This window comes from Siniperca chuatsi, linkage group LG4 (assembly GCF_020085105.1).
Source record: "Siniperca chuatsi isolate FFG_IHB_CAS linkage group LG4, ASM2008510v1, whole genome shotgun sequence".
NCBI lineage: Eukaryota > Metazoa > Chordata > Actinopteri > Centrarchiformes > Sinipercidae > Siniperca > Siniperca chuatsi.
The window spans coordinates 10,883,568-10,907,316 of record NC_058045.1 but is presented as its reverse complement, the minus strand read 5'-3'; the positions used below and the strand labels follow the sequence as shown (position 1 = coordinate 10,907,316).

The 23,749-nt window shown below is 42.7% G+C and overlaps 1 protein-coding gene across 2 annotated transcripts; it reads left to right on the top strand.

The window, feature by feature from the left end:
• The first annotated feature begins 1,615 nt into the window (after positions 1–1,615).
• Positions 1,616–22,151, top strand: smad6b (SMAD family member 6b). 2 transcript variants are annotated; one of them, XM_044193964.1, is made up of 4 exons: positions 1,616–3,208; positions 6,434–6,490; positions 7,194–7,271; positions 21,249–22,151. In XM_044193964.1, exons 1-4 carry the CDS (start codon positions 2,410–2,412, stop codon positions 21,788–21,790), a joined length of 1,476 nt encoding a protein of 491 aa, XP_044049899.1. In that variant the 5' UTR covers positions 1,616–2,409; the 3' UTR covers positions 21,791–22,151. The 2 variants fall into 2 exon arrangements, with proteins under 2 accessions (XP_044049899.1, XP_044049900.1); XM_044193965.1 differs by lacking the exons at positions 6,434–6,490; positions 7,194–7,271 and having other exon boundaries at positions 1,702–3,208.
• The last annotated feature ends 1,598 nt before the right edge of the window (positions 22,152–23,749 follow it).

The window sequence follows — 23,749 nt, the reverse complement described above, 5'->3', positions numbered from 1 at the left end:
CATTACGTAAGTTAACTTATGTACATAAATTAATAAGTCAACGTTGACTTTTGGTTTCACATGGGACACAAACAGCGGTCTCCTGGGTGAAACTCCTGTGTTTGTTTGACCCATCCATACACCCCGACCTCATCCCTATGCTGACTTTTTCACTCTTTATACTATGTCACCTGACATTTTTTTCTTTATGACATTCGCGCGTAAAATGACGCACCGTCTATGCACAATATATGTCAGTAGAGACTAAATGGCATGAATGTCACTCGAAAAGTAAAAATGGCATTGTGATAATGCAAAATGACTTAAGAGTTATTAATATACCATTTGGTGATACCAGGCCTGGCGGAGATCTGCACACTTCTAGTTTTCCAACTGTAAAATGTCCCTTTTAGTACTTATCTTTATAAAACAAATATATAAAAAATGTATTTTGTTCATATTATGCGTTTTATGTAAAAAAAGAAAAAAAAAAGAATATTGATAGCCAGTATTTCGCCACCAGATTTTTCAAACTCTCAAATATTGAAATCAGTATCGGCCTCAAAAATCAGTTAGGCTGCACTTCACACCCCTGTCCCACCTCTTTTTAGGCAAGTAGCCCAACTCACCAGTAGCAGTCGCTAGTGCAGTGATACTGATGTGAACCTGCATTAGCTTCCCAGAGGCTAATGTGGCTAGTTATGTTCATTTGAATGCATGACCAAGCCGAACAACCAGTAACAGGAATCAAACCCGAGCTCTGGTGTTGACCCGTGCATCACACATATTCCCCTTTCTAAAAATGATATCTTGGTGCTTTTTACATATATATTTGACTAGAGGTTCAAATTATGATATTTCAAATAGCTGTCTGGAAATTGTCTTTGGTTTGGTTTATTCCCCTTTGTTTAACTTTGATGTTGGCTACACACAAATTAAAATCACTTTATTATTTTGTTTCCTCATGTGAAAGTTACTGTATGTGTGAGTACAGCAGTCTCTTCATTGCCTATCTGGTATTGTAATGGTTGTCTCACTACAATACTAATAGTCCTACTTGAACATACTGTATATTTTCAATTTGAGGCCACTGTCAATCATGAGGTCAGTGGGTTAAAGTTGTATCCACTGCAAACTCCTCCAGTACAGGTAACTTTTAAATGCTAAATTGAAAGCAATGGTCACACAACTCTTTTGTTCTGGGGAAGTCATTTACTAAAGCCACTGCATCTGTAATGTAATGTAATAGTAGTTTTTATTTTTAAAGGAGGGACTGATCCAATTTGGCGAGTGCCCATATCATGCAATTTTCAATTGATGTCCATGTTTCAGTGTTCACATTAAAACATAAAAATGATCTGCATTTTTAGTGGGGAAATAAACAACAACGCTCCTATGCATGAAAGTTCCTCGGTTGCTGTTTTTCTGCTCATAACAGTCACATCCTACCGGCAGCTTAGGTGTAAATAACTTTTAGTATCTTTAACTTAAAAACTAGAGGTGGGTGTTTCGCCTTTAAGAGTTAAGAAACTTGAAACCTTGTTTGCGCAACAATCAGTGCAGCTCACAGCCGCCAAAGTGTCTAGACTAGCACATGATGGTAGTCAGCCAATGGCTCCACCGCTCTCCTCGGGGGCCCCGTGTGTGTGTGTGTGTGTGTGTGTGTGTGTGTGAGAGAGGAAGAGGGGGAAGAGAGGGGGGGAGGAGAGAGAAACGGAGAAAGAAAGGGATCTGGGCTGCAGTTTGGTTTAGACCTGTGTAGAGAAGCAGGAGCGAGATTCAGTCCCGGATTGATCCACTTCATGTAATTTCAGCTCGCACGGATATTTTGTTGGGATTGTAAAACAAATAAATAAAACAAAACAGAAGTACACTGACATCTCAAGAAGACGACAAGGATCCAGACTTCCAGTGCATTTTCTTGGGATTAAATCGCCTCGAAGTGCCTCATGCTCTACGTGCCGGTGTAGAAAGTAGATTTGAGGTTGTTAAAAGTCCGAAACTGTTTCAGGCTGCAAGTTCCCGTCTTGTGTTGAAGGCTACTGGCTTTGGATTATGTTACTAAGTATATTATGTTATGTTATTATGTATTCTACATTTTTTATTCGTTCATAACAAACATATAAACAGCCAATTCCGCAGCGATCCTGGATAATAAATCACTTGGTTATTTACAGTATAATCGGCTAAATGAATGCATTTTGATCGGAATGCTGCAGTGCATTTATTGCGCGATTTTGTTGTTTTAGATGCAGCAACATTGCCTTCTCTCTAATGTTGCGGTTTTGCCACCAATGCTCGTCAGTTGGCTGTGCATGTATTGCACGGCATTTCACAGACATTAATGTTTTGCAACGACCGTATAAATATCTGTAATATTCGGATATCCGTACAAGAATAAAACCCCCATATAGATTTTCAAGTTGTCGTATGTTCAGGACGAAACGCTCAGGTCTTGTGCGGCGACTCTGGAGAAGCCGTTTGATCCCAGATACAGAAGGGGAAGATGGAAATGGCAAAACAAGTGAGGGCTGTAGGGACCATCTGTTCGGAAACAACCCAGAGAAAATTCCCAAAACGGAGCTCAGACCGATGACCCCTAGCGGGTGTCTTCTAGGGGACGTAGGGGGTGTGTGCACCCAGAGCCCCGTGGAGAACAGCGGCTTGGGGGTCACGTCGGACCAAGATGGGGGTGCGGTGTGCGTCCAGGAGCAGGGGAGCCCCCGCTCCATACAGGACGGAGAATGCAGGACAGTGACGTGCTGCTTATTTAAAGACCGGGACCACTCCGAGTTTAGGGGTCCAGAGACGGCTCAGGGTACCAGGGATCCAGGGTCGTGTCACTTCATGCTGAGGAACCTTGGACCTCGGGATAGCGGCTCTCCTGAGGCGCAGGAGACGATGCCACGCGCGGTGTTGGAGCAAGAACTGAAATCAGCCACATACTCTCTTTTAAAAAGACTAAAGGAAAAGGCGCTGGATACCTTACTAGAGGCAGTGGAGTCCAGAGGAGGGATGCCGAGCGACTGTGTTATGATTTCCGGGACAGAGCTGAGGTTGGGCGGCCATGTGGCATCCCCACAGCTGCTTGTGTGTAAACTGTACCGCTGGTCCGACCTCCAGCACCCTGCCCAGCTCAAACCGCTCTGTGAGTGTAAGAGCTTTGGGGCCCTGGACAGTCCAACAGTATGCTGCAACCCCTATCACTACAGCCGGCTCTGTGGGCCAGGTAAGGGAATCTGCCAGGACACAGAAACTGTCTCTATGTAGCACCTTACAGGCCGATCCAGATGCTGCTTTTGGGTTACAGTCACCAGGTAGTCCATTAATGGATAACCATAAGGCATCTGGGTCTATACTGTTTGTTTTTCCAGTGTAGGTTTTCTCTAACTTTCTTGTCTTTAACCACAGTTCCTTATAAGTTTTCATTTAGGATACCATCTTTACTTCTGAACATGCCAATGTTCTATAAAGGTACAAGTGAATCCTGCATATACATCTTAACAAGTAGACCTTTTTTGTCCATTTGCATTTAAAATTTTGCCACATGATTATAAAGAGAACTGAAAAGGTCATATTGATAGTTGCATGGCAGAAAGGAACTTTTCAAGATTGTAAGACTGTAAAGGCCCTTGAAATATGCTCAGAAAATCTTTCCCTATCACCCGGTTTTATTTGTCTGGTATTGTTTGGCTTACTTTAATACAGAGGCTGGCCATTTGATTAAATAGTTAATGATTACTAAAGTCATCCTTATGGCAAGGTGAACAATAATAAAATCACTTTGAGCAAGGGATATGAGCTGAGGTAGATTTGACAAAACAAATGTGGGTCTACTTTTTTTGCCAGTTTGGTGTGATTCTGATGTAATCTTGATAAAGTTTAGTATATTTGGGAAAAATGCCAAAATGCATGCAAAATATTTAAGCATTTTAATATGTTTGTCACTAGAAGATTTTAGTTATCTAGAAAGTTGTGTTTGAAGAGTTTGGTGCTACACCAGAGCATCGCTCACACTGCCTTTGCGAAATCTGAGCCTTTTGATGAAGGAGAGACTGTTTGTTTGTACTACTGCTGTCCTTAAAACTCTTCTAGATATAAGTCTTTAATGACTTACAAACAGTACATGACATCTTAATAGTGTGTCTGAATATGTCAGTTCCTTCCGTGTAATTGTCAAAACAGCCGTTTTGGTTCTTACCTCTGTTTCTTGCAGGGTTATTGCCAGGTTGGCCGAGCCAGTCATATCATATACATGTCTTACAACAGTGTATGACATGTTTATGATTGTATAGACTCACTCAGAGGTTTGGACCTGGTGCTGTAGGTCAGTTTAGTTGGTGTTGTGGTAGAGGATTGAGCTTTATTTTCACAATCAATGAGCTATATATGGCCAAACCTCCCTGACCTATATTAAACAGATTCAGTTTTGGCAGGTGACAGGCCTGTGATTTGGCAAACCTTAAATGCTGGGCCACTCGACCCTGTTGACCCGATGACAAGGCGTGGTATCATGTGTAAAGATGCAAGCGTCAGTATTTCTGTCTTCTCACTGGCACAGGAGGTGGATTTTCCATAACATCCATATTTACTAGAGCCAGCTGGCTGTGACAAGCACTTCAAAGTCATAAGTCCAACAATGTCAGAATTCATAGCGCGCAAACGTGGGAAACTGATGTGGATTTGGCCCTTATGTCCCACCATACTGTCTGACTTGCTAAGAAGTTATTATATAGAACTCCGCGTTTACTGATAAACCATGTTGGTTTGAATAGACTGTGTTAGATAGAAAGAGTATGAAATTTGTTCCCCCTGCTGAAGTGGATGTCAGGCTATGCTTTGAGAGTTTCTTTCCACTAAAACTAGCAAGATGAATTATAAGAAGAGGGAGAGGGGCACATACCCCATATTGGGACTCAGGCTCGTAGTAGACATAGCTCACATGCGCTCATGCGTGGCCCGATAGAGCTGGTATTTCTTTCATGCTATTCAAGAAGGGGGGCTTTGAATCAAGACCTTAATCACTGTTTTTTTTTTTTTTGTTTTTTGCAAATGGGGAAGTAAGAAATATGGAATATGAGAATAACATTCAATACATGAAATAGATTTTAATTGAAAAACATTTTAATTCTTTGTAAAACACAACTCAAAACATGCCTAAAAACCAGTTGTTAAAGCACTTTTTAACTGTTCAACCTACTTGTGTTTGATTTTAGAATTATTTGAAAATAAACTACTGATCTAGGTTTTATGTAGATGAGTTTTTAAAGAATAAAAGAGAGTTTGGATTGAAGTGAACAAAAACCTTTTCCTTGTATTTTGACAGGCATTATACTTTTCAAATGAGATCAGTTTCAAGTTGCGCTTTAAAAGCCCTTTTGTCCTAAGGAGGTCCCCTCATGCTATTTAGGTGAAGGAGTGGTGATAATATACAGTTTGCATACTACTGGCGCCAGACTGACTAGCTGTGTATCTGAGTGACTGAGTTCAGATCCCAGCAATTACTGCCGCCACTCTTAAAGGACCCGCTGCTATTGTGCTTTTCTCCTTCCCCTTTTCCCTGTAGGCGAGGTCACAGTGTGCTCACAGTTTTCTTTCCTTTGTGCTTTTCCTTCTTGTGCAAGTTATTCTCTTCATTTCTCCTGTTTTTATTGGAGAAAATCAAGGTCTCTGAATACAATGAAGCTAAAAAGCAGAGATTTACGCTGATTCATTAAACTACAAACTAAAAGTTATGGTTAGTCTCTGTGGTTGTTGTAACGACTGCTTTGGTTAAATAATATGTGCTCAAATAACAGAAACAAATGTGTAGTTTTCAGTTGGCTTTATTAACTTTTTAATGAGCTTTTGAACAAAATGATTCAGTTCTGTAGTGCAGACACAAAGCTGTAAGAGTTAAGATGTAGTCTGGTGTCTGCTTTGAAATGGAAATGAAAATATTGAAATAGTGGAGGTATTTGTTGAAGCCTTTATGATGGCTTGAAGTTTGTTGTGTTGGCATGTTTCTTTTTGCTTTTTATTAAAGACTCATGACTATAACCTCACACAAAATATGACGTAGTAAACAATGTTTGGTTACCTTTGAATTACTGTAATATGATAACATTGAATAGATTTGGATCTTTAGATGTGCAAAGAAGAGTGTAGACTACAAGATATATGTTACAAGGTGTTTACAGTTATTTCACTGACCAGCTTTGTCGCTTCACACCAGAGGCTTTTAACTTGTTAACACAGAATTATTTTCTTACAGTATATTAGTGCATGTATCTAGACATTGCTTAATAAATGTCAGATAGACCCCAAAACAGTTAATTCAAGTTCAAATTGCACAGATATGACTTTCTTATGTAGTTTAGTGACTTCACAGCAGGGATTGAGTTTTACCTTTCTTTCTTTGAAAGAGCATTTCTTCCCTTTATTAGATTATTGACATGACTGTTTTGGGTTACAGAGTCACCCCCACCTCCTTATTCGAGGCTTTCCCCTAATGAAGAGCACAAGCCACTGGGTAAGTGACAAACACACAGATTTCATCCTTACTTATTGGTTTTCATCTGAAATCTGTTAATATTTGATCTGTTATGACTTGTAACCAGGTAGTTACTTGACTGTAATTTTTTTGGTGTATTATCTTCTTTTTTTAAATATTCATAATTACAGATATTTACAGCCTGTAAATTGCAAGGGGCAAGGTCAGTCTTTTGTTTAGTCTCCAGTTTAACAGGAAGAAACAGCAATAAAGCAATGTGGAGAATTTTAATGGCTGTAATTGGGCACAGTTACTGGCAAACTGCATGGTAGCTTTGAGATGAGACCTAGGCCAGCATGTGGCATAATGTCAGCATGCCTGCCAGAGCCAGTGTGGGTAGTATGGTGTGGGTAGTATGTACTGTGGGCTGCTGGGACTCTGGAGCCTGGCTGCTAGCTGGGGCTGCAAGCCTGAGTACAGCTGAGGTTTCTGGCGGCATTTGGAGAGATGTCATCAGGTAAAGCCTGTTAGGGAAGTTGCCAGGTTATCCACCATGGGATGAAGCCCACCATGGTGTTAATTGTTTAGAATTTGATATGAAATGAAAATAATTTTCTTGTTGAAATGAAGAGGTACACAGATGTTGCCACTGAGTGTCTTGGGCTGATGATTAGTGCGAGTTCAGAGTAGCCGTTGTCACTAACTGGAGATGAAGAGCTAATTTCTGTTTTATTCCCCACAGATCTGTCAGACTCCACATTGTCTTACACTGAAACTGAGGCAGCCAGCTCACCAAACATCACACCAGGGGAATTCTCAGGTGGGTTTGTTTCTCCAACTGTCAGTCTCCAAATAAGGAGTTTATATCCAAAATGTCTTACACTGATTTTAGAAATGAATGATTACCAGAGAAGCCGGTCTGTAAGTACTGAAGTAATTTGAACTTTAAACAGTTTTTCTGTTGTGTTGTACATTTTGTAAGAGTAGAAGCCATTTCTGTTTTTGTCAGCACAGCAGACATACTGAATAGTTTTAGATGGTCAAATGTTGTCAGCAACAGACGTGTGGTTTGACATTCAGTACATAGAAGTCAGTATGGGTTCTAATCATTTAATGATTTCATTTGGTTACGTGTGAGCATCTGTTTGAAGTAGTAGGGCCGGTATAGTGATTCATTAACTAGCTTGAACAAAGACCGACTTTGTTACTATAGAAACACAACACGAAAAGAGCTTCCACTTAAAGTGTCATATATTTAGTACTTGTTTGATTAAAACTGAATCTTGATGGGCAAGTTATCCATGTGGTAAAGATCATTTATACATGGATTAGGGGCTTTTGTTTTTTCCTTGAACTATGATTAAAATTGATAGTTTGAGTAATAAAGCACGTAAGACAGATGTTAATTTGTAAATAAGGGATAAGTGTCTTCCATGCTGTGTTTGCATGTGGTTGTCCATGTCTTTGTACATTAGTCCACGTAAAATTATATGCATGTTTGTGTATATAGCTTTAAATCAGAATAATACAATCTATGAATCACTGTATTATCACAGTAATAAATCACAGCGCTTTCATGACTCTGTTCAGTGTTGCATTATCCTGTTTTTCTGGCTTTGAAATTGTTAAATTAAGTCTGGCTGAGAAAAAAGAAAAGGGAGATGTAATTCTTGTGTACTTTAACAACAGTTCAGTGCTCTACTCTGCATAGTGATTGAGAGTCTGGATAAAAACACAAACTTATAAAGGTAATTTCATTTTGATGCTGCACTTTATTCCTTCTCATTAAGGCCCATTACGAACAGTCCGAGCTTTAAAGATAAAGGTTTCATTGTGAGCGGTGCAGAGGTTCAGCGGGGCGTGTGCGTTGGCCACAGAGCCGGCCTCCCCTCCTCTGTTTTTCTTTCAGAAATATTTGAGTGGGATCAAACTGTAATAAGATCTAAGCTGGCTCAGAAACACACACAAGCACACATAGTTGTGCACATGCATGTGCACAGACACTCACACATACAACTCTATCTAGCCTGGCTGTGAGTGGGCTGCAGGGAGGGGTGGGTTTAGGGAAATGGAGTTGCTCCTGTGAATGGGGCCACACCAAAAGAAGCGAGTAGAAACAGTCCTGTCCTCTGATTTGAAATGCAACACTTCTTTATCATGGCATAGAGTAAGCATGCATCCCCTCGCATACTAGGGCCACAGCCAGCATGCACAGTATCACGTGGACCGGGAGTCAGAGCCCTCATTTCGGGGCTTGGAGGGAACAGCATTTCCTGTTAAAGGCTCTGCCATGGCTCAGAGGCCTGGACACTGAGCAGTTGACATGGCTACCTGGCAGTGAAGTATTCAGTCAGCAAGGGCCCCCTCCTCCCCAGTACACATGCTGTCACCACCTCAGCATGGCCCGGCGACACTCCCTGAGTCAACAAATGAGGGGCTTGTCAGAGCGCGCACCACAATTCCTCAGAGACTGTGGTGAGGAGGGAGGATCTAGACACGCTAGGCTTTGGTTTCTTCAAACTGTGTTGCTGCTTGTACAGGCCGGGCCAAATCATTCTGCACTGCCTGTGACACACTCAGCAACTTGGACTTGGGATAGAGAATGACCAGTGCTCTACAGGGTGGTAGTTTTCTGTGCTGTGAGCTAATTTGTGTAGCCAGTTTGTCTCTGATCATGTTGCATTTGGACTGATGGTTCTTTGGCTTTAGATACAAAAGAGTGTCCACGTTGACTGAAACAAACCATTAGCATCTTGACAGTGATACAGATTCACCACCAATCTTTGCCCTAGTTTGTCAGAGCATATTCCATCATAAGACCAAGAATGTGAAGGCCTCCATATAAAGCCGTAGATGACTTTCCCTGTGAATCCCTGTGAAACTTGCGTAGAGATAGTCTGTGTGTAACCGGAGTTGTATGGGATCCAGACTCCACACCTCATGCAGGAACAAGTAAACCTCTTAAAAGCAAGTGTGGGGGGCACTGGGTGGATGGGTGGGGTGTAGTCAAATAATCAATTACAGTTGCAGCCCAGGGCAACAGAAAAACCCATTGAGCATTATTCTGCATCACACAATGGCAGAGAAACAGATATGAGCTGGTTGGTTTGGTAGATAAGCCTGTTCTTCCACATCAACAAATATTCAGAATATATTCAGTGGAATTTGAAAAGTAGTTCTCTTCTGCTGTAGATTATTTAGTTTCATGTTAATATGGGATATGACTTTAAATCAGTACATTCTATGTTGTTTAGTTAATGTTAGAGTTACATTTAAGTGCAGATACATTTCTCTCATCCCTCTGGCTGATTCTTGCAGTCTTTTTAACATGCTAAAATGTTCTTGTTCATGCATTCTTAAAAAGCTTCCCCTCTTGTATTAATGTCTTAGTGTAATACTCATACCTTCAGTTACTGTGCGGTCATAGACATTCGGACCATTCACAGCGCTTTATTTAAACATTCCTGTGTCACAATGTGGGAGAAAGACAGCCCCACCAGGCACTCTGCGATGTCTTACGTCATGAGCGGGCCCGCATTTTGAGTCGGTGCATACATAGTATACCTTAGTACTGTGTATGTGAGGGAATGTGCCTTTGCTGGTGCTACCCTCCCACTCTACCCACACACCTGTTTCCTCACTGCCTGGGCCTCTTCGTGTGGACATCAGAGTGAAGCCCTTTGAAGCAGGTCTCATTGCTTCCTGTATGACTGTCTGAGGGGGTGTTTTCCCCTTACACATTGACTTTATTATGTCAGTCACATTGTCTCTGACATTGGGGGCTCTTTATGTTTGTCACTTCTTCATTATAACGCTGCTCTGGCCAGCTCATGCTCTCAGTGTGCGGAGGCATGCCAAGATGTTTTTGCATTGCTACTTAAAAATTTCAGTCATTGAAGACATGGTCTTTTTTAGAGTGATAACTGTCATTGTGTGTAGTGATTACCAAATTAGCAATGTTTATGTACAATGAATGATGCAGGCCTCCCCTCTGTGCCTGGTTTAGACTGTTGTAAGATCATGGCTCCAGTCTGCCTACATTCTTCAGTCATCAGAGGTTGTGTCCTCAATCAATGGAATTTGTTAGCATAACACTGTGTACACGCTCATGTTGGTGTGAGTTGAGATCACCGATGTGAATGGAAGGGCTCCCTCAGATTTGCTTGTCAGGTGACCAGAGGGCATGCAGAGTGAACTGAGTAGCTGTCCTTTTTTTTATTTTCCTTTTTTTCTTCCCCTTCCTGAGAGTGTAGGAAAGTTGGACTGGAGTAGCGGAAAGACTGAAAGTTGTTAGACGTGGATTACAGAGTGCTGTAGCGCTTACTGGAGGGAAGAGGGCATCAGCAGGTTGTCAGGGTTCCCACACTTTAATCATACAGTGCTCTTCTCCGTCTGCTTGCCTGTCTCTGGAAGAAAGACCAGCGCTGTCTCTCAGGATGTCTCGTCTGCAGACAGGCACTGTGTCAGGTCCACTCTGGTATTGACTTGTTCTTCCAGGCAGAACAAGGCAGTTAGTAGATAGATGGGAAGGGCCTCATGTGAGTTACGCAACAGATTGCTCAGGGAAGTTACAGTGACGAACATGCAGGAGCTGGTACAGCAAAAACGCATCTGTAAACCTTTTGTTTATACATTTTTAAGTCTATATTTCTTCCTTAGGAGTCCTCATATAAGTCCAGATGCATACTGACATACATTCACACGCAAGAGTGAAGCAAATTAAATTGTGCAGTCAATACTAATCACAGCCCACTCGTCTGTGTCAGTAAGAGACCAGCGCTAAGCATCAAACCATTCCCTCTGTCTGTGTCAGATGGTGGAAATGTGGGGAATAATTAGACAGTCTAATCAAGGCATGTGATGCTTCTCTTGATTAAAGTAGATTAGACTGGACCCGTATTTGTTGATCTAACTTTAAAGGCATGTGATTCCACTTCTGCTAGCAACTAATTAAATAACATATCTACTATACACATCTGAAAAGATAGATTGGGATAGATTGCAACTCTAATTTGCTCTGAACTGTCTCATTCTGTTTTTCCGTATTAGATCATATATTCAGTTCATTGCGGTGGCCTTGATATTTTATTTTTTCTCTCCTGAGCTTAAGTGATGCTGAGTGACATAATGTAGGTGACATCATTTACAACACACCCAAATCCACAACCAAATGGTTAATTTATAGCTCAGGAACCATCATATTCAATTGAATACTAATAATTGTCATCCCGCACCTCTATCTTTTGTGGATTACTTTAAAATTCAGTGCATTGAGTATATACAGTATTTCTTTCTCGCTGTACAGATATCTAGCTGTCTTGATGTAACAGCAGTATACTGACTCTGCAATGCTCAGACAGAGGTATGGTCTGATGGAGTGACGACTGCATCAGCATGTCAGCGTTGTCCCTCTTTCCCCAACTCGAGGCATGATCCCCCTGCTTCGTCTCACAGACCCCAGAGTGATGCAGCCTGGGCTCATCTCCTCCTGCAGCCTGGCACATGGCCTCAGGTTTCCACCACAGCCCTGAGCCTTCCCAGCGCCTGGCCGCCCACACTCCCTCAGGAGCCCCAATGCTCCAGGATACGGGATGTGGAAATAATGTGACTCGAGTGCTTCCACCCTGCCTCCCGAAATCAGGTTTTGCGGATTGTTTATTTGAGGGGAAGGAGGCCTCAGACAAACATCCTGTTTTAAAAAGCTGCCTGGGTTTTGTAGCAGTGCAAGGCGGTGAATTGCCCCTTTGACAGAGAGGGGAGGCTGAGGAATGTTGAAGAGAAGGCCAGCATCTCGGGGGACATGAGGGGGCTCTCCTCATCCGTTTGTCATGTCCAGTTTAAGCTGGGGGTGGAGGGCTGTAGCTATACATCCTGAGGGGTCTTGTGCTCTATTCTCTCTGTAGTGGTGTAGGGCCTGTACCCACAGTCCTCGTCTGAAGTATCCATTCCTGTCTTGGGTGGCTGGCTTCCGTTTCCCCTTACGTAACACACATAGAAAAAGAGCCATTGATAAGAGCGATAAGGCCATTTTTCATTTTCCCATTCTCAGCATTGTTAGACTGTGGTGTGTCAGAAATCCAACTTTTTCTCTCAGGTTATGACATTGAGAATCCTCAGTAGAGTCCTCCACAGTCTACATGATCTCTTGGCTCATTAATATAACGTGTTTGTTGTTGTGTATGGAAGGGTGTTGTGTGTTTGTATGTGTGTGATTGTTTATGGTATGATTGCAGTGTAGTTTGTTTTCCATCTGTCAAATTGCAAGGAGGTCTTCGAGCCACTAGATTAGAATCTTTTACTTTTTGTTTTCCAGCTTTTTTGAGTTTTGTAAAGACTTTAAGATGTGAGCCAAGTCAAGATTAACAGCATTTACAACAAGCCCTACTGCAGGTTTATGAGTGTAGGCAGCGGAAATGTGAGTTTGAAGTAAGCACTTTTTATTATCTTAAATTGTCACAGATGGGGAAAAGGGGGGTGCAGTTGTCATTGTGTTAAGATTTTTCTACACTGAATTTGCTGTAAGAGTTGATTTTCAGTCAGAACTGGCAACACAGGTCCTAGACGAGGTGAGGTAATGTGACCTCTACGTGCAGAGTGAAAGCCATGCTAATCTAAAGCAGTCCTTGGAGAGGCCTGAAACCCCATTACATGTCAACAGAAACTAGCCTGCTGAGCGTAGTATTTATCTGTTTCTGCTTGGCAAGCCAGTGTGGTGCCAGTGCTGCAGGGTGTTTGAGTAACTTCTGAAGGGCTCACAGATAAAGATAAATCTATAGCCTCAGACATGACTATGAGTCTAAGCTCACAGTGTTGTGCTTGTCATTTGAATTTACAGAGTGTATTGAGCTCAGCCAGGATAAGGTGGACTGTGTTTCATTTAAGGGCTTGCCACACAGATAGACAGTACAGTCTGTAGAAATAACAGGAGGTGTGCCCAGGATATAATTTTTGTCCCATATTCTACCTTAGCAAACAAAGTAAGTGAACTAATCTTGTCGTGTGCTCAGGGAGGGCTGCTGTTACCATCTTCTCTTGCTTCACACCGCAGCGCAGCACCAGCCTCCACCAATAGCTCCATTCATTCAGCTCAGGGCACAGGGTTACAGCAACAAATAAAGAGCGTGCAATGCCATTAAAAATGTAAGGAATGCCCAACTGTTAGTTTAGTGTTTTAGTGTGCCTCCTCTCAAGGCTGAGAGGGGGAACAATACTCCATTTGAGCTGGCCACTGCAAATGTGCTAGCCTTGCAACTCCTGGCAAGCAGTAGTGAAGGGGGTGCCAGTTGTGGATGCTGTTTTTATTTTCTGACCATTTTACCCACAATTATAAATCCAGACACTGGCCTTGGCCAGCTATGATTTAGGCCTGTGGTCTGATTGCTGGCAAAAATAGATTTAAGATTTTTTTTTTCCTTCCTCCCCAGAGAAGCATTGACAGTTGTGCCTGAACCTATGGCTGTCAGTATTTTTAAAACTCAGAATAGCCAGCGCATTCTTTGAGCCTCCAGAATGCTGTGTGTGGATTAACTGTTGGGGCCCATGTCATTTGACATCTCTACACAAGCCTTTTACAGCCAGAGGGAAAGGATAGGAGCTAATTGTTGATGGGTGAACAGTAAACTCCCAGTGTATCAAGACCTTGTTAATTTTCTCTCTACTGTACATGTGTAAACTGAGAGACAGGGACTTGAGGTTTTTTTCTCTTTCCTTATCTTGAACTTGATCTACTGGAGCTATATCTTCATTCCACTCCCTTGTCCTAACATGGGGCCAAGCATGATAGACATAATTTGGAGCCTTTGATCTTGTTCCCGAAAGATGATGCCTTTTAAATCTGAGCAGAAAACATTTATTTTGAGTGATGGTCCAGCAAAACACCCCTGATAATATATTGTTTACAATGGCTTAGCACACTGTACTGACAAAGGTATTTTATTTCCTGAGCATGTACAAGTATGTATGTCCTCAGGTTCTACACAAAGCACAACTTGACAAGGCACATTGTACTCTGGGATCAAGTTTTTGCAAGTAGTAGTTATTACAAGTCATAAACATGCTTATGTGAACATTCTCATTGATTATGTTCCCCAGGGAAAATTATATTTACTTTTGTAATGTGTGCTGTACTTATCTTTTATTTGTGTGTATTTCTGAAGACTTGGCTGTGTGGCTCAGTACGTGCAGTCAGGCTGTCGCATTTCAGGGTACGGTTTAGATTAGAGGTCTGGCTGTAGCTTCCCCCTCTTCCCCTCTCTGTGACTGCCAGCACATAATTTACTTAATGAAATCCTGCCATTCCCTTTAGCTTCAAGATTTTTTGCAGATGTTGACAGGGAAAGACTTTGTGAATTATTGGAAATGTTCACTCCTGCATTTTTAATGAATGTCTTGCTTGTTGTGAACGGGCTGACTTGTCGGGAGACTGGGGAAACCGTTATCTTTATTTGGGGAGCTGGTGTCTGGATGCCCGCGGTGGAGCAGTGTGGGTTACAGCCCAGCAAGTGTTGTGATTGAAACAGAAACTCTGGTGCCACATTATCCTGACAGAACACATTCTCCTCACAGAGTCTGATCCACTGGGCCGATCAATAGGTAACCATTGTTTGAACGGCAACTCTGTCCATCATATAGCTGGTCCACCTCCCAGCCCGGTGGAAACCAAATACCTACCTTTCGCCTTAAATTAGTCAGACTAATATAACTCGTAATAATAGAGTTCCTTGTTATTGTTCATTTGAAACCAGCCCTTCAACATAGCTTGAATATATAAGCCAGTTTCCTCCCTCCGTGTAGCGTCTAGCTTTTTGACTCTGAAGAAAAGTATGAATTAAATAAAAGAATAAGTGTGTATGTAAAAGTTTCAGACCAACACTTCCTCTCTCACGTGACGTGTGATTTGGTGAGAATTTCTCACCAAACAAGACTCTTAAAGGAAAAGAAAGAGAGCAACCTTTTTGCTGCACCCCCGCCCCACACAGTCCTAACCAGAGTAGGAAGTTAGGAGGTGCAGCGAGGGGAGGAGGGGGGAGTTCAGGAATGTGCAGGGACTCCTCTACTCAAACGCTCCAGCCTTCTTGGCTCCCTCCCTCACACACTCACAAACGCACTCACACACACACGCACACAAACAGATAGGTTGTATGAGGAGGTGAAAGGGCACAGCCACCCAGCAGGATGTTCACTGAGTGTTTTGCTTTCTGTGCTCTCTCAGACTCGCTGACCTTTAACGCTGCCTGTAGATATGACATTTACAAACATCTCCCACAGTTTTCACAGAGCTTTTACATGCCCTGAAGGACTCTCGTAGGCCTCACTTGCATCACCACCATCACTTGTGCTCTATGTCTCTGACACATTGCAGAGCTTTGGAGGAAACTTTGAGGAAAGGAGCAGCACATTCTCTTCCCCTAAATGAAAAAAACAAGCCTTCTCCCTCAAACCAGTGGTCTCTTACTCATGCGCCCAGACGGCTCCACCATATTAGCCTCCTTAGCTTCCTGTGCTTTTTACACCCTCTGTTATTTATTGATTTAATTTATGGATTCTGTTAGTTATCTGCTATCAAGGGTACAGCACTTTTCCTCCCTCATGGGGTCATCCCGAAACAGCAACAGAGGGAAAGTGGAGAGGAAGTGGATGACAATGTAAAGCATTCCCATTGTGACCAGCCAGGCTTGGTGACTGGATTCAGTTTCTCTGGCTCCCACAGTGTTTTCTCCCAGCACATATCTTTCTCTCTCTATCTCTTTCTCTCTCTCTCTCTCTGTAGAGAAAAGCCAGACCTCAGGGACAAAAATCCATAGTCGTATAAGAGCAGCTCCAGTTAGCATGTCTGTCTGATAAAACCGACTTTGATGGCAGCGATAGCCCAGACGCCAGCCTAAATGTGGCCTGCTCAGGGGTTATAGTCAGCCTGTAGGAACCATTGTCTACAGAATTAAAGCCATACCATACTCTGAGCAGGAGGGGGAGGCTTCTTCTTTAGTTCCACTTTGTTGTTTTAGTTGTGAAAGAAAGTCAAATCTAACAAATTATAGGAGAGGGGGCGCAGGAATGCACAAAAAAAATATTTTTTTCTAAATTTTCACGCACGCAACCGCAATGTACACACACGCACACACACACACAGTCCTCATACCCCGCTCCCCACCACCAGCCCCCCAGCCTATCAGTTCATTGGTAGAGTCTAATAGCTGGAGGGGAATCTAATCCTTGGCACAGGATGAGAGACTGCTGCTCCCCCTCCTCTCCTTGCTGCTCTCCTCCCCTCAACTGCACTGCTTAAAGGGACTGGCAACAGTGTTTTTCTTCTCTCCCCCCCCCAAGCAAAGTTTTGGAGGAATGAGTTCATCTCTGCTCCCCGCTCTGGATTAGGAGAGATGAAGTATAATGGAGGTGGTCCTGGAGCTTGGTGGGTAGATGTTAGCACGGAGGGGAAGCTGTTGTTTGTCTGCCTGTCCCTGACATTCGGCCTCCCATTCATCTCACTCCAAGGCTGCGGAGCTGTGTTTACCCCGGGGCAGCTCTTTTCTGCTTCTCCCTCCTTTTCCCCCGCCTTTTCATGCTGTCTTTAAAAGCATTACTGGATGATCATCAAGGATTGCCATTGAAACTTTCAAGCCCCCATTTGTGTGTACTTAGTAGTAATTATCCAGACTCGCCCTCAAGTGCATGGAACTCATAGCAAGGCGATCTGCTTTTTTCCATATGTAAAACTGTGGAAAAGGCTTGGGCAAGTTGTGTTTAACATAGGCATATTTAAGGGTTGTGTTAATAGCATGTTGGTCTTCTCTCATAACAGAGGAAAACGATTTAATAGCTATAATTATGTTTCTTTGGCCCATAACAATCACAGTAGCCTATATTATCTTCAGTGGTGGAATGTATTCAAGTACTTACATACAAATTTGAGGTACTTGTACTTTACTTCAGTATTAACATACAATGTAAAAAATCGTTAAAATTAGCTCCACCTCCACAAACTAAAACAGTAAAAAGCTACTTATACATGAATGCATCAGTAACAGTAATCCAACAACATCATAGTATAACACTCAAAGAGACAATTTTTCTGAATTTCATTTCATTTATTTATATAAGGGCTACACACATTAATCAATATTTCTGTAAATGTGCCAGTGTTAGTCAGCTGGCTAATATGTTAATTATGAGTAGTTTACTACTTTAAATACATTTTCTTAATAATACTTACATACATTTACTTAAGTGACATTTTCATTGCATGATTTTTACATGTAATGGAGTATTTTTGTATTACAGCTACTTTCACTTCTGAATTCTGAATTCTTCCTCCACTGTCGATTATCTTCATGCTCTCATTTTTCATGCAGAATAATAAATTATGTTAAACCAATACTTCTTATAGCTGACATTTCAATCCTTTTTGCAGACACTTGGGCATGTGTCACTGTTTGAGTTCCAGCGAACTGATATAGGTCTGTGTTTGTTGTCAGAGCCGAAGTCCTGCTTTTGATACTCTGAATTCCTCCAATCAGACAGACCACAGGAAAACAGAAAAATCAACATTTTCACATGGTTTCCATGGAGCTCACGCCTTGTTATGGAAATAAAGCTCTGCACACCAAATGCTAGCTGTGGTTGGAGTAGTGTTCGTTAAATATCTCTGTTTACTGGGTGACTATACTGAGACATGTAGTACCTGCGAATACATGCGTCTCTGGCTACTTTTAATTCACTAAAAGTGTGAGTGGGCTTGTTATATTTTGAGTGTTGTAATCTATTTACTTATTTCTTGTCTCTTAAGGGAAAGCCAAACAAAGACTATCCTTATCATATAACTCTGCTAGCTGCCTTAATCCATGTATTTACTGTTGGCCATGGAAAATTTTATAGACCAAACAGCTTCCACACATCTATATAGCTGCATTTTTTTGATAGCAGCATGTTGAGTCTGGTTACGTAAGGCATTAGTGTTGATTAACTCCTTCACATGTTCAGATCATTGCCCCTGGCTGCAGGAACAGGAAGTGCAGCAGCCATACTGCGGCTGCGTCCATTGCCTCTGAGACTGACACTAAGAGGAGAGGCTTTTGAGAATAAAATAACAATAATAACATGCGCTGCTATTCTAATGGGTAAACGGAGCTGTTAAAAGGTGGCAGGGTTAAATGGATGCAGAGCACCAATAATTGCTCCCAGCCTGTCATGGCTCCACCCTGAGCAGACCCTCTGAAAACCCAACATGGAGTCGAAGAGAGTTGGGTGTCTCTGCTGTGGTCAGAGGAGAGGAAGACATACGCCCTCCCTTCATCGCCTCATGTCTGACTTTTATGTTTGGTCTGAGCCTTGGCCTGGCTTGTATTAGCATCAGTTTCTGGTCACATACTAATAATTAAACCTGGCTTCATACTCTCTTACATCAATTTGGAAAATGGAGATAAACATTTACACAACATCCAAACATCGCTGAGGAAACAAGGCTTCCTTAAAAATTTCAAAGAGCGTTTGAAGTAGGGCGAGCAGAGGGCAGCTTGAGCTCTGGAGTGGAGGCCACAGTTGCCGTGGTGATGTTGTCCAAACATGATGTTGTCTGCCGATTGGTGATAGGTCTGCTCTGTTAAAGAGATCCTAATGAGTTCTTCTCTGAGAGCCCTCACCTCAACACCTCAACCTAGCCAAAACACACACGTTCAGGACAAAAACAAATTTTTCTTCCCTGTCCAAGCTGACACATGTGCACACAGGCATACGTTGATGCTTAACACAACAGAGCGACAGTAAAAGGCCTGGCTTATGGTGTACTCATTGTCTTCTCTCAGGCTCAGGCTTAACATTGGATACATTTCTAACCTTTGTCCTGCTCGTTCCTCTTCCTGGTTCTCGCAGTCTTACTGGCTGCCTTCATTCCAGGCAACGTGTGAAAACTAGACACTATTTACCAAATTGTTTTTGCTTTATTCTTCCCATCTAAAAAGGAGGAGACGGTAGCCATTTGGTCTTTTGTGTTTGTGTGCACAGTTTCAAAGTGAGTTTACCTTGATGTGTGGGCTCCGTTTGATTTGAGACTTGATTTGATTAGAGGGCCATAAACAAGTTGGGGCTGAGTTCTTTGTGTGGCCTAGCCGCGCTGAAGTAAAAGCTGAGCTCAGAGTGGAGGAGCTGGAGTGTGGAATTCACTAATGGCACATGCATGTTGGGGCCCCTGAAGAGAGGGGGTCATTTCAGCCATCAGTGTGTGCGCAAACACACAGAGAGTCTGTCTGCAGCTTCCCCCCACCCCCACACACCCCCTCACTCACTCACTCACTCACTCACTCACTCACTCACTCACTCACTCACTCACTCACTCACTCACTCACTCACTCACTCTTTTCCTCCCCCTCCACAACACAGAGAGCCTTGAACCAGCAGGAGTTTTGTCTGTGCACCTCTGGTCAACGTTTTTGCTAATCTTTGAATAAACTTTACTAGTGTGGGTCACTCAGCAGAAAGGTTTAGTTAGATGGGAGGTGAGCGAGGCATTTTGTTGCTGTGTGGATCTGCGATGCTCCACCTTAAAGGCGTTTGTTAATGGGACGGGCGGTCATTAAGCCCTGAGAGCAGAGAGACTGAAAGGAATGGGGCCACAGGCCCAGGCTTTAAATCCTCTGTGCCAATAGACTCTCTGAAGCAAAATAATGGCATCACTCTGTGTGTGAGTTAATGGGAGCTGATAGCATGAAGGCTGGGGGGTCAGCAGGTCACAGGCTTGTGCTAAGTTGTCAGGGAGCTGAATGCCGTCCCTGGGCCCACAGCTGGGGGAAGAGTTGGGTGGAGGGGAAGGGGGACCCCCTGCTTGGCCCTCTCCCGTCACCCCCACTCTTGTGGAATGTGAGGAAGACTTGGGAAGAGGAGAAAGAGGGACCCTCATTCTCCAGAAGTAAAGGGTGAAGAGATGGACATGAGATCATGGGACTCTGAGCTTTTCTTCTTTTTCCTCCTCATCTACCAGCCTCCCTCCTCGTTCCACAGATTTTATGAGCAATATAAATGTTTGACAGCTATGAGCAGTGTGGACTGAAGCTGCCTCTGAAAGTAGTCGACAGTGTTGTTTGTCTGTTCAGTATGGTGAAGATAGAAATCTACCTAGGGAGCAGTAACTCACTTTGGAGTGCTGAGGGCTGTCACTGAAAAGAGTTCACAGACTGCAGCCATGAAAACTGAATTAACAAGCTGATTTACTGGACAGAAATGTTTAGGAAGGAGATGCCGACTTTGTTCCACTGTAAAAAGAAAAAAGTGTTTTTGTCTTAAGCAATGTTTATTGAAATGTGCACAGGCAAAACACTGATTTTTCAAAACAATGTAGATTTTGAATCCAGGCCCAACACACTACTGCAGGGACTTATTTGCCAATTTTCAGTGGAAACACTGAGTGTAATCCTTCATTCATTTTAGTAAACATGATCTGTTTTGAAAGAGCATGTGAGAGCCTCTGTGCTGGGTGGTCAGTGTTTAATCATTACAGTGCCCTCCTGAGGCATAGGAGGAAACTGCAGGTCTTCAGTTTGACTGACCTCACTACGCTCTCCACCCCCAGGATATGTATAGTAGCCCGTGTGTGTGTGTGTGTGTGTGTGTGTTGGACGGATGTGCTTGCAGTGGTATTTATACAAGGCTTAGATTTCAATACAGTGCCTCCTTCAGTATTTATAGTTTGGCCATCTGCTCTGAACAATAAAAAGAGTTAATCCCTTAAAACATAAGCCTTCCTTTTTCTAGGCCTGTTTGCTTTTGTTTATGTTTCGTGTAATGACTGTCTCTCTGTCTCTTCTAGATGCCAGTATGTCGCCTGATGCCCCTAAGCAGAGCCACTGGTGTAACGTGGCATACTGGGAGCACCGCACACGTGTTGGTCGCCTCTACACAGTGTATGAGCACTCCGTCAGCATCTTCTATGATCTACCTCAGGGCACGGGCTTCTGCCTGGGCCAGCTCAACCTGGAACACCGCAGCAGCACCGTTCAGCGTACACGAGGCAAAATCGGCTACGGCATCCTCCTCAGCAAAGAGCCAGACGGCGTTTGGGCGTATAACCGCAGTGAGCACCCCATATTCGTCAACTCCCCTACCCTTGACGTGCCTAACAGCAGAACTCTGGTAGTGCGAAAGGTGATGCCAGGCTACTCCATCAAAGTGTTTGACTATGATCGTTCATGCCTCCTGAGGCACACCACAGAGGCTGACCTCCTGGACGGACCGTATGACCCCAACAGTGTGCGCATCAGCTTTGCTAAGGGCTGGGGCCCCTGCTACTCAAGACAGTTCATCACCTCCTGCCCCTGCTGGCTGGAGATCCTCCTCAACAACCATAGATAACACAGACGGACCCCACAAACTATCCCAAATATCATCTACCTAGATTTAATATAAAGTTTTATATATTATATGAAATATATATTATACTTGTAAATACGGAGTCATTTTTACAATGTAATTATTTATGTATGGTGCAATGTGTATATGGACAAGAGGAAAAAAATGGAAAATGCACTTTGGCTTATATATATTATATATATAAATATATATAAAGATAAAGAATCTTTCAATACCAACTTGAGAAATGATACAGCAAAATTAGGATGAGTCTGGATTTGGTGTATAGTTTTCATATACTATTAATATCCAGACAAAAAGCTAACACCATTCACACATTGATAATAAAGTATTCGCATAATAATTCTGTTTGTTTGGTCTGCATCATTAGCTCTTTGTTTACAACACATTCAGTATTTCTCTTTCATTAATTTTCATGGTATTCTTAACAAGTGTATTGATGTCCTCAGGACACCAGTATACTTAACCCCACCTGTTGTGATTTGTCTAAAATACGAACCATGACAAATCTCAGTATACCATTATACTCACAACATTATACTGAAATAAGGTGTAAGATCCTCTTTTCCCAGTTGAGATGCTGTTTTCCTTGTACTCAACATTGCCAAGCAGAAAGTGATCAGAGCTGTCATTTCACTTTTTATTCAGAATGGTCATTGTGAAGAGTAGTGTGATATCTGCACTAATTGTGGGTATAGAGGAGTTAATTAAAAGACCTAAGTAGATAACTGGTGATATGTATATTCAGAATCAGGTTTATTGCCAAGTAGGCTTACACATACAAGGAATTTGCTTTAGTATTTTGGTGAATAACAATTAACATAGTATGCAGAAAATAAAAAGAAAGATAAAGCAAAGATAAAGTACTGCAGGTCAAGATGCATAAATCCACTCATGACAGCAGAAAAGTGCTGGTGTTGTTTCCCTGATGTTCATGAGCTCTTCTCTGGTGGAAGAGCTTCTCCGGGTACCACAGCAGAAAACTGAAAATTCAAACAAAACAAGACAAACCAATGCCCACCAACACACCAAGGCAGCCATCTGTGGCACCATCTTGATTGAGATGAAGTTTTATAGATACTATTATACTATCCACAGTATCAAGTTCATAACTAGATTTTAACAAAGCTAGCTCAACTGATCCACATGTCCTTGAGGTCCTAAGGAGCCCCAGTAATGAGGACCGAGAGGAGATGGTGTGTGGAGGACAGTATAGAAGGAAATGATGAAACTACTCAGGCTCAGCAGTTAGGCGATCCTTCCAAAGGTGTTTCTCCTTCAGCACATCATCGTTGGCCCAAAGATCTCAGGTCACCACAGCCAGCTCGTCTCACAATGGACTTGTTATAACTGACCAGGGATGCGGCACCCTGAAACCGCCACAGTGATACTGGAATGCAGAGAAACCAAGAAGTTTTACAAGCCTACTGGAATCTTAAAAACTACAGCCAAGGTGGATGTGGTTTAGCTGGCTTCCTTCATAATTGCTGGTGTTGGGTTGTCAGATTGGCGGTGGGGGGGGGCAGCAGAGGTCTCTGCCAACATTCAGCAATAGAGGCATTCACTAACACTCTGATTCTGGTTTAATGAGTGCTGAACTGTGCAGTTACAAGGATATGTGTTTTTAGAAGTGGGCACCCTCTAAGACATCAAAACTGTTGGATGAGCTTTTTGAAGTTTGAGAACAATGTACTTTGAGCAGAGAGACAGTGAAGTGGAGTTCTTTTTTATGACAGGTTGTCATATTCTTTTTAAAATACTACTTTCCAATCGTGTGTGCTGCTGAGTGCAGCGTCTCCGTCCTTCCCCTCATCCATAAAGGCTCATACAGCCTCCTCCAGGCCTGCTGTCTGTCTGGAGCCAAGACTGCATAGAGTTCAAACAGCAGAGAGGAGTGGCTCCACTCCGCCTCTGTCTCTGCCTCCGTTCTCTTCCCTACAA

What these genes read in the sequence shown, in the direction of transcription:
- smad6b (XM_044193964.1), top strand. Translation starts at nt 2,410, where the DNA reads ATGTTCAGGACGAAACGCTCAGGTCTTGTGCGGCGACTCTGGAGAAGC. An exon ending in CAGCCGGCTCTGTGGGCCAG is followed by an intron (nt 3,209 to 6,433) that starts GTAAGGGAATCT and finishes TTTGGGTTACAG; the next exon opens with AGTCACCCCCACCTCCTTAT. An exon ending in CACACCAGGGGAATTCTCAG is followed by an intron (nt 7,272 to 21,248) that starts GTGGGTTTGTTT and finishes TGTCTCTTCTAG; the next exon opens with ATGCCAGTATGTCGCCTGAT.